The sequence below is a fragment of the Orbilia oligospora genome, assembly GCF_000225545.1.
Source record: "Orbilia oligospora ATCC 24927 unplaced genomic scaffold scaffold00075, whole genome shotgun sequence".
Lineage (NCBI taxonomy): Eukaryota > Fungi > Ascomycota > Orbiliomycetes > Orbiliales > Orbiliaceae > Orbilia > Orbilia oligospora.
This window is the reverse complement of record NW_011645632.1, coordinates 320,049-340,696: the sequence shown is the minus strand read 5'-3', so window position 1 is coordinate 340,696 and position 20,648 is coordinate 320,049. Positions and strand designations below refer to the sequence as shown.

The following is a 20,648-nucleotide window of genomic DNA, read 5'->3' as shown; positions in this document are numbered from 1 at the left end:
CAAATATGCCCGGTCAGACAAAGGAAATATTTGAACAGTAGGAAAAGGAAGGAATGTATTCCAGCAAAAAAGGCCCCAAGATTAAATAGAAATGTTAAAAAAGGAAGAAGAAGAAGATTAGAAAAAAGGTATTTCTTGATGCATGTTCCTGAGCATGATTGTTTCTTTCTCTTTGTTTCTGCTCGAATGAAGAAATAAAAAGTTAAGGTAGTTAAAGGAAAGTTTAACACTATAATAAATAAAAAAAGAACAGAAGACGAATCGATGATTCTACCCGATATCAACTCCTAGAATATTTCCTTCCCGTTACATATAACAAGACTTTGGGGGAAGGAAAAAGAGAAAAGAAAAGAAAAGAAAAGAAAAAGGTATTCCCGATTGACCAAAATAAAGAAATAAAAAACGTCCGGAAACAATGGAGCTTTTGAAGAAACCTCGCCCCATACTTGAAGAAACAGAAGAAGAAACAAAGGAAAATCTTTTGAAAAAGGACAAGCCCGTATGTTTTCCCCCTTCCAGTAATCGAAACAGAAAAAGAGAAAGAAATGGCCAGAAGATATGTATGAAATAATTACAATTTGAAAAAATTGTGAAAGAGAAAAGAAGAAGAAGAAAAAGAAGAAAAAGGAAAGGTTTGGTATCAATAGCGGGAAAAGAAAAAGCGAAAATCAAAAAAAAGGCCATACGGTTGCCAGCATATACTTTGTTAAAAGAAGAAAAAAAGGGGTCTGCTAAAGAAATATATCATAAAATCGTTAGAATCTGGGAAAAGTTCCAAACTTTTCTGTACTTGTACCTTCTGACTCCTTTTTGGTTATATCATTTTTTTGGTCTTTTTCTCTGATTTTTTTAATGTTATTTATTCGTACTGGCTATGCCAACCCCATGCCTGCGCCTGCATGGGATTCCCAACAACCTGCCCCTGCGGGTGTGGGTGCGCTGTTTGGAAAAACCCACCACCATACCTGGCGTTCGTGCCTACGACGGTAAAGACCGGCTGGTTTGGATCATGTAGCTCCATATCTTGATGTGAGTACATGAATGGGTCATAGAACGGTTGATCGGGATTGTAGTATATCGAAGAGATAACTTCTTCGGGCGCTTGGGATGCAAAATCGGACATCTGAATGCCTGATGGCTGGGTATCTGGTAAGATAGCATAATGGTCTTGTGGGGATACCATAGCTGCGGGTGTGGCTTCAGTAAGGACGGGTTGGTCAACGTCCATGTTTGCTGTGGGCGGCGTTGGCTCGGCATATTCTTCCACTGTTGGTTGGTGGGAGAGCTTCTTGCGGGGCGGCGAGGAAGGGCTAGACCTTGTCTTAATCTCCTTTTCTTCTTCGGCCGCTGCGGCTTCTGCAGTCGATAAAGCAAGGGCCTCTTCGGCCATTTGTTCGTCCGCCTCCTGGCTTGCCATGAGTACACCACCATACTCAAAGATCGTTAGACCAGTGCCTCCTTCGATCGGAACCCGTGGGTTTGGATCTGGCCCTGCAGGGCGCTCGGCCTCTCTCATCGCGGCGTTAGAATCGCCGTGCGGCCCCTTGCCTTTGGCTTTGCCTCTACCCCTACGCTTCTTTGTGGCGGGTACAATTGGTGGTGGCTTGCTACCTAGAACCTCGTAGACAACTCTTGCCATTTCTCCACGGACTTGTAGGCCTTCCTTTCGAACGATTTCGCGGGTGGCCCTGCGGATTATGATGAAAAATCTGACGGTTCTGTCTGGTGGTGGGTCGGTTTGGATTGGCAGTAATGTAATAAGATCCTTGACTGGAAGGAGTTTGATGAGGAGGAATTCGTTCTTTGAAGGTTCTTGAGGTAATCTTCTTGCCCAGAAGTTGATCATGGTCTATAACAAATTTGTGTTGTTAGTGTTATATTCTTGAAGGTTGTTCATATGTTATTAGCTTACCTGTCGTTCTCTCTTTGGAAAGCCACAGGTGTCCATGAAGAGGTCAAGGAATGCCGAAAGCTTCTCATAAGCTACTGCAAAGGACCTCTTCTCGTTTTGTTCACCCTTAAAGCTCCAGTCCAGCATGATACCTGGGTTTCTCCTCTTCCCGTCTTCACCATGTCCACCAAGTTCTCCAACCTCAGCACTTCCCCAACCACCTTCAAGTTGTGTTTCCATTCTGCTGATGTACCATTTCCCACCCGCACCTTTAGCTTGACTCTTCTTTAGAAGCGTGATCTTTTCCGGGGTTTTCGTGTTCTCGGGCTCACTGATCACTCTTGTAATCTTTCCGTTCCCTTCAATCGACATGGTAAGGTTGACATGGTCACCGATAGCAGTGGCAAACATGCGATCGTGTTCAAGAGGATCGGTCGGAGGGATGACGGTCACAGTTGGTGTCAGACGGATCTTTAAGTCTATAGGCTTCACGCAATGGAAGGTGATGTGAGGACATAAGAGGACACTGCTTGACTGTGGAGTGTCGATGCGATCCCATTGAGCGTCGAGTGGGGATTGAGAGCGGATGGAAGAAGTTCCATCTTCGGCGTCGAGTTTGGGGGATGGGATACCACCGACGATAGCTTGGGCTGATACTTGTTGGATTATGTTCGAGACTGGGAAGCCTGGAGCTAGTTGCATGTTCTCTGTTGAGTAGCTTGGGAGAACAGGGGCGGGGTAGGTCTGATGTTGTAACTCAGAAGTTGGAGGGTCTGGAAGCATAATCATTATGAAAGAATGTTAGAATGGGTCTAAATGAAACTTATAGGAAGGATGTGGTGTTATGAAAGAACATATGCATGTATGAATGTATGTAAGGAAAGGGAAAAAAAGGCTGAACTGACCAATATCTTCAGGCATAGGAGACTCAGGAGAAGGGAATAGTATTCCTAGCCTCTGTTGCTCCTTCTTAGCATCGATAGCTGTCCAAGGATCCCCCGAAGGATACCAGACGTTTGGAGATCGAAGAAAGCTCCAACCAGAGCCCGTTTCTGGATAATATTCCACTTCAGTCGCAGGAGTTAGACTGTGTGACATGTGTCGATAGCTCTCTTCTGGAAGATAGGACATTGTAGAATGTGAGACCGAGGACTGTGAAGAGAGGGAGGCACGCCGACCGGGATGCACACCACTCCCAGACAACGGACTTAAGCCAGTAGACATTGGAGTGGCCATGGAGGACGAGAAGGTCCGCTTTTCGCTCATAGCTCTCGAATCTGTTTAAATCCAATATGGTTTGTTTCTTAGCCCACTGCCTTGGAAAGGGAAAGTAAAAAAATTATATAAAAAAAAAGTAGCGTGGTTTTTTGCTTTGTGCAGCAGGGGAGGAACACCTTAGAGGGTTTTTGAAAGAGAAGAAAAAAAGGGAAAAAAGAGAGGACGGCGAAAGGAAGAAGGGGTAAAAAAGGCGTTTTCTGTCTTTTCCCTTCCCCATGTCGTTTCGAAAAAGACAGGACAAGACCGAGAGGGGAAAGGAAAAAACTTAAGAGTAGGTAAGGTATTTTACATGAACCAATTAGGAGCCGTACCCATTGAATATTGTGTAAACCGCTGAACATCCTCCCGAGCTTTGACATGCGCTGCCAGTCTCTGCTCTTCTAATCTCCGTTCTTGCGCCTCAGCTCTTTCGAGTTCGTTTCTGAATGCCCGGGACGGGCTGTAAGGAGAGAATGTCTGGACAGAGGCTGTTCCGCCAGTTGGATCTTTCTTCATAAAGGCAATGCTGTATGATGAATTCATAGACATCATTCTTGGTGAAAGGTGCTCGCTCATGCGCCTCAAGGAATTCTTAGACGCTTGAAACCCAACGGGGAAACTGAGCAGCAGGTGCGTATTTGGCTTCATGAACTGTAGGTAGTTTTTCGGATTTACAACATCGCCTTCAAATGTAATTATAGCTGGCGGTGACGAGAATGAAAATGTATATAGATGGTGGATAGATGTAACCAGATCCTTTTATTAGAAATATCCATTGGAGTGTCAGTCAGTATGCATGTACGATTTCGAGATCTACACCGCAGCAAGCCAGGTTTCGATCGTAGGCGCCCGGGGAGCTTCCGGTAGGACCAAAATCAGGCTAAAACAGTCGGAGTATTGGGGGTTTGCTTTTGGATGGGGGGGTTAGAGCTTATAGTACATACCTCCCAGCAATTTATTTTCGATAGAGGGATGTAGAACACCTGTGGTTCACCTTTCTTCTGGATCATAAGGGCGGGTACTGCGGCCCTTTCGGTGGACTGCTGTAGAGACATGGAGATAAAAGTGTTAGACCAAGTTTTACACAGAGAATGATAGAGCTAAGCAATGAGACATGATTTTAGGGCTGGGGAAGGGGAAGAAAAAAAAAAAAAAAAGAGTGCACCAGTGAACCGGTATCAAGGTGAGGGGTCAAGCAGTCCTTTTTTTTTTTTTGTATTTTCTCCGTTCTTGGAGTTTTTTCCCTTTTTGTGACAAAATGCAAAAAAAAAATGTCGAAGAAACAAAAAAAGGGGAGGAATCGGGCGTGTATACCATATCCATAGGTGGTGTGTCCGGCATATACGACTCCATGTTATGTAAGTATGTATGTATGTGTGGATGTATGTGAATGTATGTTATGTTATGTATGTGTAGTATGATCAAACCAAACGCTCGTGTGTGTCTTCCTCAGCTGAGTATGGCACAGAGGACGAGAGAATGGAATGAGGAAGGAGGTAGCGGACTTCGGATCGCACTGGAGTGTATGTATCCGTCTAACCGTGATCATTCGAAGGTGTGCTGGGTTAGCACTGGTGATACAGACCAGCAGGAGGTGATTGAGGTGTAATTTTATATTCGTCGAGTTCTCCGGTGTGCGTTGACAAGAAAGGGCAGGCTATATTAGAGGACGCTATAGTCTGAAGTTGGAACTAGCGCTGCAACAATCTTGAAGCAGGAAAAATGTGGTACCAATGTCAGATCCTGGAGTCGACGTGGTCTGAGTGATGCAAGCAAGGTTCGAGGAAGTAAGTACTTAGTTTAGTGGAGGTGTAGAAGATGTGTATGTGGTAAGGGTGCATGCATCCGCGCGATGCAGTCCTGAGTGCCCCACCTATGTCACGATCTTAAGGCCTCGTAACCTCAGCTCGCGGCATGCCCGTCTGAAAATGATGTGAAGGTCCAATGATAAAATTCCAATCGTCCAAAGGGATGCGATATATTTCTTATTCTATCCCTCATAGCGCATCCGGGTGTGGGTAGTTTGGTTTTTTTAGTCTTTTATTCTTTTTTTTTCTTCTCTCGGGGGATGTTAGTTGTTCCTGCAATGCTGCAATGTCAACATGTTGGAGTATCCAAAAACAAAGGCTGGCATGGTCTTGGGACGTACGGGTGTGAAAGGGCTCATCCTAGTCATGCCGGTTCAAACTCGGGTCGACTTGTATGTAGGCAATGCACCCGCGGGGAGGCTTTGCACCTTTTTTTTTGTTTTTTCATTTTTATTTTTTTCCCTCTTGTCTTTCCTCTTCCTTCCTTTTCCTTTTTTTCCGTTTTTTTCCCTGTTCTCGTTACTACTAAGGAACTTCCCAGGGGGGTATAGACCAGGTGATTATTGGACGCCGCCGCTTTCGCTCTAGTCCCAAATGCTCCCGAGGATGTGGTTACGTTCTTGAGCAATTGAGAACCTGCATATCGAGGACCTATTTTTGCTCAAGCCTAATCGTCGCTAAAGGGCCGGCAGCACATATGTAGCCATTATCGAGCGGGGCGTTATGGCTAGGCCTGCAGCATATGCATCGGTCAAGTCAGTAACTAACTCTTTAGGTTTCATTCGTGTCTGTAAGTCTGTAGGTATGTACGTTAACGTTTGAGGAAATAAATATAGATAGGGTAACAAAGTGTAGTATTACCTCGTACTAACCAGTCCCAGCATCTTCGGAACATCACGGGCGAAATGTCTAAAATGGGAGCGTTTAGTCGGGGTGGAATAATATTTTTGGCCAATTGGTCGGGGAGGGTCCTGTCCTCCGCGTTAATTTCCTCCCATTTGTAAGGAAAACCCGTGAAGCTGGTGATATTGATCGTCATAAACCTTGCATTAACTCGCTTCTGCTAAGAGGTTTTGGAGCTTAGGCAGCGGTGCGTGCCCTGACCTTTCTTCCTTTTTTCCTCGTACGCCTCATCTGCATTCGCATTAGCACCACCGGCTCTATTACTAACGAACGATACGATCGAGATCTAATTTACACCCCCAAACTTTGGAGGGTCAGATAAACGAGGCTGTAGTCTGATACCAAATCGGAAAAACTACGTAAGGGGGAAGGGGTACGGGGGTATGGGAGGGTATGTCACGGCTAAGCTAGTCAAACGTTCGTGTGCATCATATCATGCTCGAGAATGCAAAAATGCACGGTCGATTTGCTAACTAACGACCATCGGGGAATGTAATGTACATACATACATACATGATATTGTACATGTCATAGTACCTCATACGCAATCGCCACAGCCCTCAGCCGTAAGGGTAATCTGCAAGAATGGCATGAGTGGCACACCGACCTCTCAAAGCAAAGCCAAGGGTGGCCGGTGATCAGATGTAATTAGTGTGAGTGAGTGGACCCACAGAATTTCCGGGCACAGCCACCACAACCACCACAACCACATACCAGCCTCAAAGTGTACTAGCCTCAATTGACGAGCAGTAGAGGCGCACATAACTGTCTGTGGCTTGCAGGCAGCATTTTTGCTGTTCAAATAACCCCAGCCTATGATGACATTCGGACAGGGATTGTCTTTCCGACGGCAGGGACCGTTTGGTGTGACCCTCTCAACAGATTGCTCTAGACTCCCGCACCCTTCTTCCTTCCACAATCGATCTTGTTTCTTTGTTTGTTCCTTGGAAGGGACCCTTGCTTTTCTTGCTTTTCGGTCTTGCATTGGGGCTATTCCGAGCGAGTTTAGTCGAGTCGCAATCATCAACTTCTAGCATCCCATAGGCTCGGAGAATTTATTCCTCGAGAACCTACACAGCCTTTCCGTTGAACATGCATTCCCCAGAGTTGAGACATCTCGAAAGTCATGTTAATGTTGGTATTCCTGTACATATCGAGTGGAGTACACACAGGAACAACCACGAGGACACGCTCTTCTTACGTACGTACGTATGTACCTAGGTACTTTGCTAACTACGTGTAACTATTTCCAAATACATAGCTTGAAGAGCTTAAATTTCTTTAGCTTACCAGCAGCTTCTATCACAAGGAAATCACGATATAGTTGAAAGCTTGCTTATCTCCGGATCTTCAAGAAACCAAACAGCCGCCGCGGATCCCTACTGGAACTCCTCTTTGTCCCTCGAAGCCAAGGAAGAAGGGAGGAGGCTTGACAAAAAAACGAGTTTATAAGGTTTACAAAGCAAAAGGTTGACAAATCACCTGGCCTTGCAAGTCAATTCCGATTTCAAGCAAGTCGATTCTATCGGACATGGGGGCTACTATGCAGATTTACACCCGCTTCGTTTTGGATTGATAAACCACGTCTGCAAAACGTGGACAAGATATCCGGGAACGCCCCACAATCCACAATTTCATGTAAAGAATGTTGAAGCCAGGTATAGTTAGCAAGAATTAACATTAACGAGTGAAGAGGGAAAAAAAGAAATACTTCATTTTAAAAAAACAACAATGGAATCTTGAATTCAAGCAAGCCCCTTCGGAAAACGAGCCTGCAGACCCGAAGGAGCGTATGAAACACAGATTTGCTGTATAGCTAAAATATCGGAAAACCCAGCTTGGGAAATCTCGATTAACTACCAATGATAATCTTCAGGATCGTGCCACAAATCCACAATCTACCATCCACAAAAATGCGAGACAAAATGCGAGACACGACATCTCCGGCCGGTCCCTGACCAAGTCTCCATTTCGCTAAGAAGCAAGTTTGACTGGCCTGAGAGCCGCAAATGCATTGCATTACTGGGGACCGGGTTAATTAGAGAAGGGAGAGAAAAACGAACGAACGAATCAAAAAAACCTCGTGGCAGTGGGCCGTGACGAAAACAAGGTCCGCAATCTGGGAGGGAAAAAGGGAACAAAAAATTTTTTCCCGGTAACGAAATGTATAATATCCATCTATTAAGACTATAATAAGAACATTCGGCATCGCCGTAAACCGATTCGGTAACCGGGATCCGACGAACATCGTTCCGATCTAACCCCAACCACCCCAAAATGCTTCCCCAAGAATACACTTAGATTTCCTGCTTTGGCAATAGCTCCTTCGAGCTAGTTTGCAGGTAAGTACTACCCGAAATTGATCAACTTTGGTTTTGACTGGAGACGTATAATATTATGAGAAAAATGAGGAGAAAAAAGGTACAGTACAGATGTCCATACAGTAGTCGGGCTCCACTTTAGTGCGTCACGCCGCTATTTTGCAGGACATTATCCCTCGTGTTCTTCGGCTATTCATACATGCCGCAAGGTCTCAGTCGCAATCGCAATCGAAAAGAGACACCTTCCTCTCCTTACCCTTTGCGGCCGTTGTTTTTCCGAAGGGTGCTCGAGCCCTCGTTTTTTTTGTTCTTTCTCGTTTACCCTTGCCCGGTTGTGATGTAATTAGATGCAAGCCTCAAGACACTTATTCGTTCGATAACTTTCACATTTTAAACGGTCACACACACCCCATGTAATATACCAGCCTTTGAATCGATTAGTTTTGCGCCATATGGAAGAAACAAGATGTTCATCTAGATCAGGAACGCGGACCCTGAATACTAGAAGAGGCATGACCCTTGTGGGTCCGCCGGTTAAGGAACCGTTATTAGCCATCTGACGACTAATTATTTCATGCCTAAAATCACTAGCCACGCCCAAGATCTCTTTTTAATTTTTTGGCTTAGTCTGGGGTGGTTTTTGCTACGTCAATTCTTGCTGCATATGGCTTAACGTTCGGAAATGGAAAGATGTAACTTTGTTACGGTACCTGAATTTATCGGAGCGGACAGGCATCCGCATACCCGGATACCCCCTCCCTCCCTTCCTTCCTTTCTACACAGTAACCCCCCCTCTTCGTACGGGGGGTGGTCGCATGTACATACATACATACATTTAGGCAGGGTCCTCAGATCAGGTTTCTATCGTGCATCTTGTCAAAACCCCTGGCTGAAGCTAGTAAGGGCTCCGATTGGACTATCACATTTATTAAAAACCCGAAAAGTAGTGGTTAAGTCTGGTGATATTGAGCTTTAAACGAAAACGAATCGTAAACGAAACCCTTTTTTCCCTAAGCTTAGAATTTTAGGAGCTCTGTGATGAAATTTTCCCTCACTATTTTAATTTTTTTCTCTTTAGTCTTCCCTTTGGAATGAGACTAATTAGCTGCCCAGTACTTACCTCGCTTATAGTTAGAAGATCGCATGATTAATTTGAACGCCGCAAACGGTGAGCTAGTACCGGTCCTTCTAGCTCCTCACCTCATAACCCCCTCCCCCAAGACCGAGACCAAGGAAGAGGAAAAAAAAGGTGGGACCCCAGACGGCGAAACGCCTCTTTCGCTCGTAACTACCCATTGCATACATCATACATGGTACACAGACCATGCACATGCACTCGAGCGTGCATGATTCGCGTTTTTTTAGTCGAGGTACTCGAGCCTAAGCTGTCGAGCGAGATGGCGTTTTCGGGCTTGCATTTGGAACCCAAACTAAAACCTGTCGACCAGTGTGCAGCAAGCTCTCGTGCAGCTGGCCAGTAAGGTAGCTACCTACCGTATACCACCCATCTTTTACCCAGTCTGTCAGCAAATATGTATGTATAGACAAAAGTATAGCAAGTAAGTACATACCTGTAGAGGAAGTCCAAAGATGCACCATGTCCACGCCACGTCCCCTGGTCCTACGACCCACAGGTACCCAGACCATGGGACCTGGCCCTGCAGGCCTGTCGAAGTTGGAGAACCGTTTGTGGCTTGTACTTGCATTTCGAGCTGACCAAGAAATCGACCAAGAAAGTCCGTGTGGTCGCATCGTATTGGCTAATAAGTATTATAAATTGTGGCGAGAGAGCTGTGTCACTGTGGCTGGTGGCTGGTGTTCCTCAAAGAGTGCGGCTGGAGTGCGTCAAACCTTCCTTCCAGACTTTCCAATTGCAACCGCGCGCCGGGTCCCCCCAAAACTCAAATTCAATTCATCAACCACGAAACGACAAAAGTACCACCCCCCATCGAGCTCGCGATCACGACGCCATTTCCTTTCTTTTCTTTCTTCACAGCCAGCTTGCCGCCGCCTGCATTGCCAGCTGCTGCTGAATTATCATAGCACTCTATCGCTATACCTACTCTACTCGGCCGTATACTTACACTACATACACGGGGTTGGGCAGAAAGGTGTCGAAGTCCAGCTGCTCGCTGCTCCATCTGCACACGCAATCCCTAATCCCAATCCATCAACTGCAACCGCATAACCCATCATCATCCCCCATACACGCATCGTTTCAACCCACCTCCGCTATCACCTCCAAAGGAAAATGTCTCTAACTAACGCCTCCCACGATTCGCTGCCCTGTAAGCGATCCCAAATAGTCATAGACTACACCCCCCTTCAGCTGAACAAAGAGCCGTTTACAATCTTTCAAGCCTCCTCCCCCTCCATAAATCCTATAGCCTTCTACTATAGTGGACAAAAAACAAAAACTAACATTGTGAATTTTAACACAATTGATCAATCAAATCAATAGACATCGATAGACCCCTTACCCCCTCTGCAACCTCCAAAGCCACAGCTCTAATCGCCGCCGAGCTCAAACAAAGCGATACGTCTGCTTTACACCCATCATTACCCACTTTCCCGTCCCCGAATTTCACACCATTCGTTGAACAGGAATTGGAAAGGATCTCGAAAAATATACCGTTCACAGATGGTGTAGACGCCAGTCGTTACGAACCCCAATCCCTTCCACCTTCTTCCTCGGAAGAAGAATATAAAAAACTCTTACAAACATCATACGCAACAACAACTCATCTACAGAACCGATTGACAAACTTAACCCTTCTGTCGAATTTCGGGCAAAACGCCTGGTTGATATCAAATTCACAAACGGAAGGTGTACTAGCAAGTTTAGAACATGAATTGGTATCATTGAAAGAAGAAACTGAAATCTTGAATAGAGAACGGAAAAGGAAACAAGTGGAAGTTCAGCCGGAAATGGAGTATTTGGAAAAGAAGTGGAAGGATGGGGTTGGTAGGGTTTTGGAGATTGAAGTGGCAAGTGAAATGGTGTTTCGGGAGACTTTGGAGAAGAGACGGAGCGGTCAGGTTTAGTTTGAAAACAAATCATGTCATCTTTTTCTTCTTCACCCTATTGGATATTCACTTTGACTAGTAAGTGAAGCATAGCAGCTGAGGCTATAAGATGTGATGATATTATAGCTCTTTGTAAGAAGGATATGGGGGGGGGGGGCTATACAAGCTGTTAGATGTTGATTTAGATATGATCCATTTAGCGAACATCATTGGCTTTTGACATTAAAAAGAAAAAGGAACAGCGGAGATAGGTGTGGCGATTCTTCAGCGGAGTGGGGGGTATATAGATCTGATCTTAAGATTTCTTCATTTCGGATTCAAACATTTGTACGATAGACAGAGCATGAACAAACAAAATAACTAAACTAAACTAAGATTGAAACAGCCAATAAGCTTTTCTCCTTTTCTTAAACAAAGACACTCTATATTTCGCTAGCTAGCTAGCCTTGTATCATAATATTGTCCCTATCGAGTTTCAGATGTTGCACACACCTATCGCACATAGGAGATCCGTACCGAGTGGAACCAATACGTACATTCACCATTCCTAATCTTTCTGATCTTCCAACTTCAGCTCTCAATATGCATACCTGATCGGACCTGATCGGACCTGATCTGATCTGATCTGATCTGATATGTCAATCTTAATATATACCCAAGTAAGTAGGTAAGAGGTAGGTAGTTAACTAGACCCTCCGTATATCACCGTACATTATATAACACACCCAATGAAACGCCAATGTCTCTCGCTTCAGACCTCATACATACATATCTTTTCAGCTGAAAAAAACCTCCGATCTCAAGATATCGAAGCGAGATAAAATAAGATAGAAACTAACATCGAAATAAAAGTTAAATTCCAAATATTCCTGTAACTGCATTTCACCTCGCTCGCTTAAATTTCGCATAAAGATAGCGATGTATCGAAAAGTTTAAGTTTAAGTTTAAGTTTAACCATGCGACACATGCACTATACTTACCAGTCTAGTATAACATATGAAGTTTTCAAAGCAAGCCATTCGTTAGACTACAAAATATCTGCATGTAAACCGAGACAATAGACGTTTAGTAACAGAACGCCCTTCTTCCCGGGCCCGCGTATGTATGTACATGTGCACCGCGGGACACGTGGTACCGGTACCGGTACCGGCCGCGGGGACTAGCCAGCTGCGCCAGTAGCTAGTTAAGATATGTCTTGAAGGGGTTACGGAAGGGATGACTTAAACTCGGAAACCTGTATCGTCACTCCTAGTTAGTTTCTCCTACTATAAAAAAAGAAAAGAGGGGATGATACTAGCATGAATTGAAATACTAATATGTATATCATGGAATTCATACTAACTAGTATAGTAAATACTGGACTAAATAAAACAACAGAGAAGGAAAAAGGAAATCCGGAAAATTAAAACAGGATACATGTAGTATGGCATCGACGAAACCAAAAAACATGACATGTTAACATTCCTGAGAATCCCTTTTTGGTCTTAGTTAACCCAAATGGCTATGCTTAATCTGCTACTTTTCATGGACTACATCATGTCATACCGAGTTGTAAATCATGCGGATACCATAACTTAACCCTTTTGACCACATCTACTCCTCTTCAGGAGTTTCGGTTCCAAAACCTATACCTTCTTAGCTATGACCCAAAGCCACAGCCAAAACAACCGCACATATATAACAGCCCATAACTTTAATCCCCTACTAACCAGCAGGAGGTGTCTCTAGCAAATCCCCACTAGCTATAGCATAGTAATATAACTACACCCGCTTCATGCGCAGCTACCTGAGTGAGTATGTAGTTACCTAACTTACCAGCCAGCTGCAGCCACAGTTTAAACTTACTGACTTAGTAAGTACTTTACATAACGCCTCCTCAGCTCCATCTTCAGCCCTCCCCCCAAAAAAGACCGGTGCCTGATCAGCTGAATGACCAGCTAAGCTAAGAAACAATAACCCGCATACTATGCATAAATATGCATCTATCATACCATCTTTACATTTTCAAACCCCGATCTAATCAGTCAACTATCCGATTTTTTTTTTTAAAAAAATAAAAAAATAGGTAATCCACTTTATAAACTTTTGTTCATAACTTTCTCCACACCATGCATGCGCATTCACACGTGTATGTAACATCTACTTTTCCAAGATTTTTTTCATGTAAACTCCCCGGGTAGGATTGTCTCAAGGCTAAGCTTAAGGTTTCCATGCAAGGGACCTAGAAATGTTAACTAGTTAGTTAGCTTCAAGATCGTGATCATATCATGCAGGAACCTGTTTTTTTAATCCATGGATACCATTTACTTAGTAGGCAGGTAAATAAATATCCATCTACAAATGCAAGATTATACATACAATCTTCAAAGATAGTATACATACAAGCCCCCCACACACGCACGCCCCGACACGCCGTCAATAATGCTGTATGCCTAGTTAAACCCCATGCAATACCCCCTCGTGGCTTTCTTTCGAGGCGATTAAGAAAACCCCCCCAAAAGAAAACCAACCCTCGTGAATGCCTAATCCCCCTCCCGCCCCCCAAAAAAAGCTTAAACTATCGCCCAGCACGGACGTGCATAGTTCAAGTACCCAAAATAACACACACCACATTCAGACCTTCTTTCCTCCTCCACCACAAAAAAAAGACCTAAAAAAAAACCTTAAATACTTACATAACACATTTATATATACCTTAATAACCCAGAATATAACGGAATATAAACCCACCACCACTGCACGCTAATTATATAATTGAATTAAATCAAACTTAGTCTAGTCCAAGATCTGCAAAGAACCAAAGGAAGCTTAAAGGCGGGGAACTAACGAGTTAACTAGATCTAAAAAGTAACCTTGGGGCTAAAAGCTATCCCGTATTTCGACATAAGGGATATCTATATCGAGAACTAATTTTTTTATAAATAGATTATATATAACTGTAAATAGGATGGTTGTGCACCTCAATTTAGTTTAACTTTCTAGGGTTTATGCTATTATTACCAACTTTGGAATTATATATATACTAGTCAAAAGTATTTCCTTTTTTGGAAACTAAATTAAAATTCCATGCGATCTGCATTATAATGCCTTTGGCTGTCCATGAAGGCTGCTTTAAGGCGCATTTTCCGTCCCAAAGAACTCACGATTGATATTTCCCGTGCGGCACTTCAGTACTCAAGTAAGTATACTTCCTTAAGTGTCATTGAATGGGGCCATTGCGTGTCGTAGTTTCACTTCGTAATCACCATGGTTAATTAGGTATTTTGCTTACCCCGCTTATCGATGTAAAATAGACGCAATAGAAGTAAAAAAAAGGCAGGCATAGCATAAGTAGTCAATGGATAAGTCAGTAGGCAGTGGTAGAAGAAAAAGTTATATAAACCGTCTTGAGGACTTAAAAGCATTCCCAAAACCCCATTAAAACCCCGTACGGTATATATGGGGAAAGAAAAGAAGGGAAAGAAGGGGGAGGCTAGAGAACAAGAATGAAAAGAGAAAGAGGAGAAGAATGAAAAGGAAGAAAAGGAGGAGGAAAAGGAGGACGAGAAGGATGAAAAGAATGAAAAGAATAAGGAAGATAAAGAAGCATAAGAAACGAAGAAGTGATAATGATGATGATTAAGTCTTTTCAATCTTAAGCTTGAGCATTTCATAGAGCTTATCAGAGACCAGCACTGTGGTCCCTGTGCTCCGCCCCCCGGGTGCATAGATGCATAGAACTTATACTATATCACGTAATCTTAGATTAATTCTATTTCTACTATTGAGGCATGAGTACTTCAATAAAAAGGGCCGACCTACCTCCACCTCTAGAGCCTCACTCGCTCCGCTCAACCACCCCCCTCATCCCCCACCAGTCCCAAACCAACAATAGCAGCCCGATGACTGCAGCCTCTGCACCCAGTACGCGGGGTGACCAAGGTCCACCTGGCCTGGTCCGCACTCACCGCCACTATGCGGTCAAATATATTCTGCGGGGCGATATTCGTGCACCATTCTAAGTGCGAATAGTACATAGTATACTGTTTTTGTTGGTGTTACCGTCTCCGTCTGAAAAACTGTGACAGCTTTCATCGGCACGCTCGTCGTGGCAGTGCTGACGGTGGCCGTAGCGATAGTCGTGGTAATCGCACTCCCGTTCAACCCCCAGAAGGGTGAGGTACGTGCACCACCTCGCCATCGTTGGGAGAAGCGAAAAAGTTGTCCCCAGCATGGTAAGAATCACGCCAACCCTCTGCAAGGCCCGTCCGCGATTTCCCATTTTTCCTCATTGAATTCTATACAACGAAGCTGCATGGCCTATTCTAGGCAGAGCACACTAAAACCAACGGACATCTTCAGCAATACCTCCTACATTCAAGATTAGTAAACCACTTCACCAAATACATTACTTTAAACCGCCCTGGAAAACGGTATCACACAGAAATTCAAAAACCCTTACAGATGAGATGTCCAATTAGTTACCAGTATGATACCACGGGACTATTCGCGAACGAAACCCTTTATATACATATATCGATCTAAATCGACTCCTTCAATCCTCGTTCAGCACGGCACGCGTGTTGATAGGTACGCGTACGGCATCGGGTTTATAAAGCTTAATATATATAGCCGGGATGGCATATACACCGCACGATATCGATATCGATACGGGAGTTTTGTGAGGTGTGTGTGTGGTGGCTTGAATTCTTCGCGTAGCTGTCATGTTGGGAGTGTGTAGGTGAAAACTTTGAAGAATGTTGCCAATTGCCAACTAGTTGACCTTTTAACTTGGAGTGTACATACATAATAGTCAGTTATTTATATGAAACATACATGGCAGCGATCAGACGCTACTCACCACGTAGACCTTAACTCTCTTTGATCGAAAGTAGGCAGATCCTTAAATCCAACGACTATCCACCCACCTATTAATAGTTTAAATTTAACGTGGACACGGAGTATATACCATACATGCATCCCTCGAAGCGAGCGAAAGCTGTATCTAGACTAGTAGTAGATTTAAATCCTTAGGATTCATCGCAAGCTTAATATCAATATCAATGGTACTAGTTAAATTAAACGTCCTCTATAGCTATAGCTATAGCCATCAAGATGACTTCCAATTGTAATAGAATTTGTTTAGAGTTTTTAATTTCTTTGTCTATTATTTATACTTACTTAAGTACTTACTTACCTCTTGAGTAGGTATTATACCGAAATAGAATATATATATGACGGCAGTAGAAGGATGTAAGTTACTATAGGATTCTAGCTTCTTCGGGATCATGGGTATTCCAAACTAGCTTAATTATAAGGTATCACCAACTTCTCTTCTTCTTCCTTGATCTGGTGTACGATACTATCGGATTCTTGAAACCCTTTTTTTTTTTTCGTTTCCATTTCGTTTCGATTCAACAGACTCCATCTTGTTAAAAAAAAAAGAAAGAAAGAAAGAAAGAAAGAAAGAAAGGAGAAAAAATACATAGAAAAAAAAAGAGACGACGACGAACGACGACGACCTTACTTTCAATCAATCAATCAATCAATCAATCCTAGCCAATACACTTCACTCACAAAACGCATTTGTTAAAAAAAAAGAATAGAAAAAACCGCTGAGGCGATATCAAATACCCTCCCCAAAGGGATAAAAAAAAACTTCAAAAAACTGGAAAAAAGAGAGAGAGAGAACAAGAGAAGGTAACGTTAGCCATTCTCCACAGGAAAATTCCCCTCCTTTCTAAACATATCCGCTGGGAGCCTTTCAGAAACAGAAACAGAAAGAGAAAAAAAACTACCTAAGTAACATAACCACCTTCCCTCCTTCACCCCCCCGTCTTTTCCATCCTCCCTAACATTTTATACTTCTCGAAGGATGGAAAAAGAAAGAAAAGGGGGAAAAAAAGAAAAAAGTTCACATCTAACTCATACTATAATTCTCCGAAAGAACCCCAACACCTCCCATATCCGTATCATCCGACGGCCCATCAACCTGCGGTACCGACGAACTCTGCTGCGAAGGATCATTCCTCCTCATAATATCAGCAACAGGTCCCAACAACCTCTGAAACCCTTCTTTCCCAAGCGTAGCAAGCTTAACTTTATCCTTAGCAACCACACTAGCCGCGCGGGGGGCATCATTCAACAATGCCAATTCTCCAAAATAATCGCCTTTGGTATAAGTCTTCAACACCTTGGAACCCTCAGATCGCTTCTTAACTTCCGCGTGACCCGTTTCGATAATGTAGAAATTATCACCTGGGTCGCCTTCTTGGATTATCACCGCCTCCGCGGGGTACGAACGTGTTTCCAGCGCATCTGCAATCTTAGATCGTTCGTAGGGCATAAGTCCCGACAACAATGGGACGGTCTCAAGGAATGCTTCGTACATACGTCGCTTCTTGAATGTGTTCTCCATTAAGATTTTACGGAAGGTAACTCGGTCTAGTGACCATAGGATCGAGTCCGGGGATGTACTCATCACGGTGGCGGCACGGGGGGCGTTATACATCAACGCTAGTTCTCCGAAACTGCCGCCCGCGCCGATGCTAGTAACTTTCTTACCTAGTCCCTCCAGTCCTGAGGTCATTTGTCCGGATGGGTTGACGTAGACGTCGAAGATTCCTCTTTCGACGACGTAGAAGAAGTCGCCGACGTCGCCTTGGGTGATGACTCGGGTGTCCTTGTGACGGATGGCTTTTTCTGTAAGAGCGCCCAGGACCTGTTTGGTTTGGTCCTCGTCTAGGTTTCGGAATAGAAGGTTGTCTGCGATGGCGGAGTTGAGACGGTTGATTTGCTCGGCGGTCTTTTGGGTGAATGGTGGGGTCCAGTCTTCGCTGGCAGAGGACGGAACCATGGACTCGGCTGAGACGGATGTTCGTCGGTTCATGTTGTAATTTGATGGGAAATCATTGGATGGGGACGGAGAGCGGAAGGCGGAGGATGGGGCAGCTGGTGGGGAGAGGGTGCTTTGGGCTTGGCGACCGCGGGGTGCAAATGTTGTACCTGCAGGCGGTGGCGGGGAAGCAGAAATACGGGCGACTTGCTCGGAAAGCGACGCGGCCCCTTCCTTAGGCCCCAGATTGTACTTCTGGAAAGTAGATGCCGTGGGGCTCTGGCCCATATCCGGCTCTTCCTCCTCGATTATCGGTTCATTAGGGCCGACTTCGTTCGCGGGTGGAGAAGCAGCGGAGTTGAAGGTGGATGTGTTAAATCCAGGGAACGAGCTTTCTACGGGGACGAGAGCGGGACTAGCACGACCTCCTGTAGCTGTGATACCGCCGAAAGTAGACGCCGATGATCCGGTGGCGTTAGCGCCGGATAGCAAGAACTCGGCACGTTGAGATTCGAGTCTCTTGTTGAAGTGGTTTGCACAGAATTGGAGGATGTCCGCCGGTTGGTTCTTCTGGATCTCGCGTTCGAGCACCGTTCTCTCGTGTACATAGGCCGGTGGCAGACTCATCCTTGCCGATTTTTTTTTTGATTTTTTAAAAAGGTCTCTTCTTTTGGTGGGGAGAGTAGACGGGGAGGAGGACGGGAGTCGAGGAGGCTCAATTTAATAACGCTAGAAATCGGAGGAACCCTTTTTGGCCCTTCAAACTACCGACGGCCGGTCGAAGTAGTCCGACAAGAATACACCGACCGATATAATTCCTTTATTGGGGGATGGTTTCGTTCGGAGTGGGTATGTGTATGTGATATTGAGGATGTCTAGGGGAAAAGAGAGAGAGATGTTAGCTGTTGTTTCTTCCCCCCTCCAATGTGAACCAAACATAAAAGCAATCAAGCTTAATCATGCCCAAAAAAACAAACGCCACAGTACCAATTGACCAAGTAAAATAAATCTGTTCGAATCGAACCGGTAGGTTCTGTCGACTGTTGCTGGTTCCTGCAGCTTTCAACCTTGGGGTGAGTGTTTGCGAGCTGGTTTCGATGTGGGAGAGGAAGGGAGAAGCTGGAGAGACAGACGATCTATGTGGCAGACACAAAGACGTGTCAATCTAGGCTCGCAGACGGCGGCAGCAGCAGCGGCAGCGACGAAGCTCCGTTTCGAGGAACCGAAAGGGTTTTAATGGCTCGACTTGCTGGAAGCAGCTAACGAGGGTTGTTCGGGGGTCTCGGGTAAGTGGAGTGGAGAGAAAGTGAAGTAGAAGAGAAAGAACTGAGGGGCAGAACAGGACAGGGCAGGACAGGACAGAACAGGGCCAGAAATATCAAAGACGAAATATAGATAATTCCCCCAACCACAATTAACAATTCACAACTGGCGACCCGGCTTGGAATAAATGTATTTAATGTGCAGCAGTATCGGTCACATAAGCTAGAACCTGCGCGATATGATGTCGAATCGTATCACATCCGATCATGAAACAGGATCTGGATGCGGTGGAAATTGGGAAGGGTAGGGCAGAGAAAGCGAGAGTCGCTTCGGGCACAGGCGATTCTTGTCTTCGTGGTCTCTTCCAGGCTCCACGAATAAAATGGGTCGAGGTGGGGCCGACAGACCTGAGCAGGGAAGCAAGCAAGCAGCAGCAGCAGTAGCAAAAGAGAGGGAAAGTAGAGGTGGAGGAGGAGGAGGAGAGGAGGAGAAAGAAGAAAAGAGTTACACGGCAGAAAATCGACCAGATGATAGATAGAGGTTTTTGGGAGAATATGATGCCTGACAATGGACATGCGCGAAATCACCGAAGGATCCACTGAGCCACTTACCCTTTGATGAAGTCTAGATGATAGATGATAGATGATAGATAGATCGATAGATGGGATGATGGTGAAGTAAAGTAAAGCAAAGCAAAGAGGAAAGAGAAAGAGAGAAACGAAATGAACTCAAATGGGGACAGTTCAAGCAGGACTGTTTAGTATAGTACTAGTACTAACTAGTGCGGGCGGCGGGTCTGCAGCTTGTAATAATATGTAGACGGAGTGCTGCAGCTGCTGTGTATCAAAAGCTTCTGGAATGCTGTACGGAAGAAGATGATCCCAAAAAGAAGGCCTAACTTAAGGGTTCGATGAATCAATTCATGGGAGGAATGTGGAAGGGAAAAAAAGGTTCTGACGGACCAGAGCCAGTTTTAACTGTAATTGACGGGAATTTTCTTATTTTCTCTTCACGTCTCGCTGGAGGGAAGACCGGACGATGACGATTTCAGCAGTGCCTGAGCTGTTTGCGGGAGAAATTCACCCAAAAGCAAGCAACAGGCAAGCACACTAACACTTCCTTCCCCAGCCCCTCTGCATTGTCATTCATCTTCGTATTGATATGTAGATTCACGTTCATGATTTCACTCGTAGGAGGCTCCTTTGGGGGGTTCAGGGTGGTTCTTTGGGATGCACCCAGATGGTGTGGAAGTCTGCCGACACACGTACATGCATACATCTACACCGATAAGATATATTGAACGATATAAATATATCTCGTCTTGGATGGTGTATATGTGTGTATGTAGGTTATGTATGCATGGA

General features: G+C 44.6%; 4 protein-coding genes across 4 annotated transcripts; 1 reads left to right on the top strand and 3 right to left on the bottom strand.

The window, feature by feature from the left end:
• Positions 1–859: 859 nt before the first annotated feature.
• On the bottom strand, positions 860–3,157 carry AOL_s00075g87 (uncharacterized protein; the record flags this gene model as incomplete). Its single annotated transcript, XM_011122398.1, has 3 exons — positions 860–1,849; positions 1,913–2,664; positions 2,797–3,157. 3 exons carry the CDS (start codon positions 3,155–3,157, stop codon positions 860–862), a joined length of 2,103 nt encoding a protein of 700 aa, XP_011120700.1.
• A 297-nt stretch (positions 3,158–3,454) lies between these two features.
• On the bottom strand, positions 3,455–3,796 carry AOL_s00075g86 (uncharacterized protein; the record flags this gene model as incomplete). The annotated part of the gene is made up of 1 exon (XM_011122397.1): positions 3,455–3,796. One exon carries the CDS (start codon positions 3,794–3,796, stop codon positions 3,455–3,457), a length of 342 nt encoding a protein of 113 aa, XP_011120699.1.
• A 6,635-nt stretch (positions 3,797–10,431) lies between these two features.
• AOL_s00075g85 (uncharacterized protein) lies at positions 10,432–11,225 on the top strand (the record flags this gene model as incomplete). Its single annotated transcript, XM_011122396.1, has 2 exons — positions 10,432–10,468; positions 10,642–11,225. The coding sequence occupies 2 exons, from the start codon at positions 10,432–10,434 to the stop codon at positions 11,223–11,225; spliced, it is 621 nt and encodes a 206-aa protein (XP_011120698.1).
• Positions 11,226–17,106: 5,881 nt separating this feature from the next.
• On the bottom strand, positions 17,107–18,648 carry AOL_s00075g84 (uncharacterized protein; the record flags this gene model as incomplete). Its single annotated transcript, XM_011122395.1, has 1 exon — positions 17,107–18,648. The coding sequence occupies one exon, from the start codon at positions 18,646–18,648 to the stop codon at positions 17,107–17,109; it is 1,542 nt and encodes a 513-aa protein (XP_011120697.1).
• Positions 18,649–20,648: the final 2,000 nt, after the last annotated feature.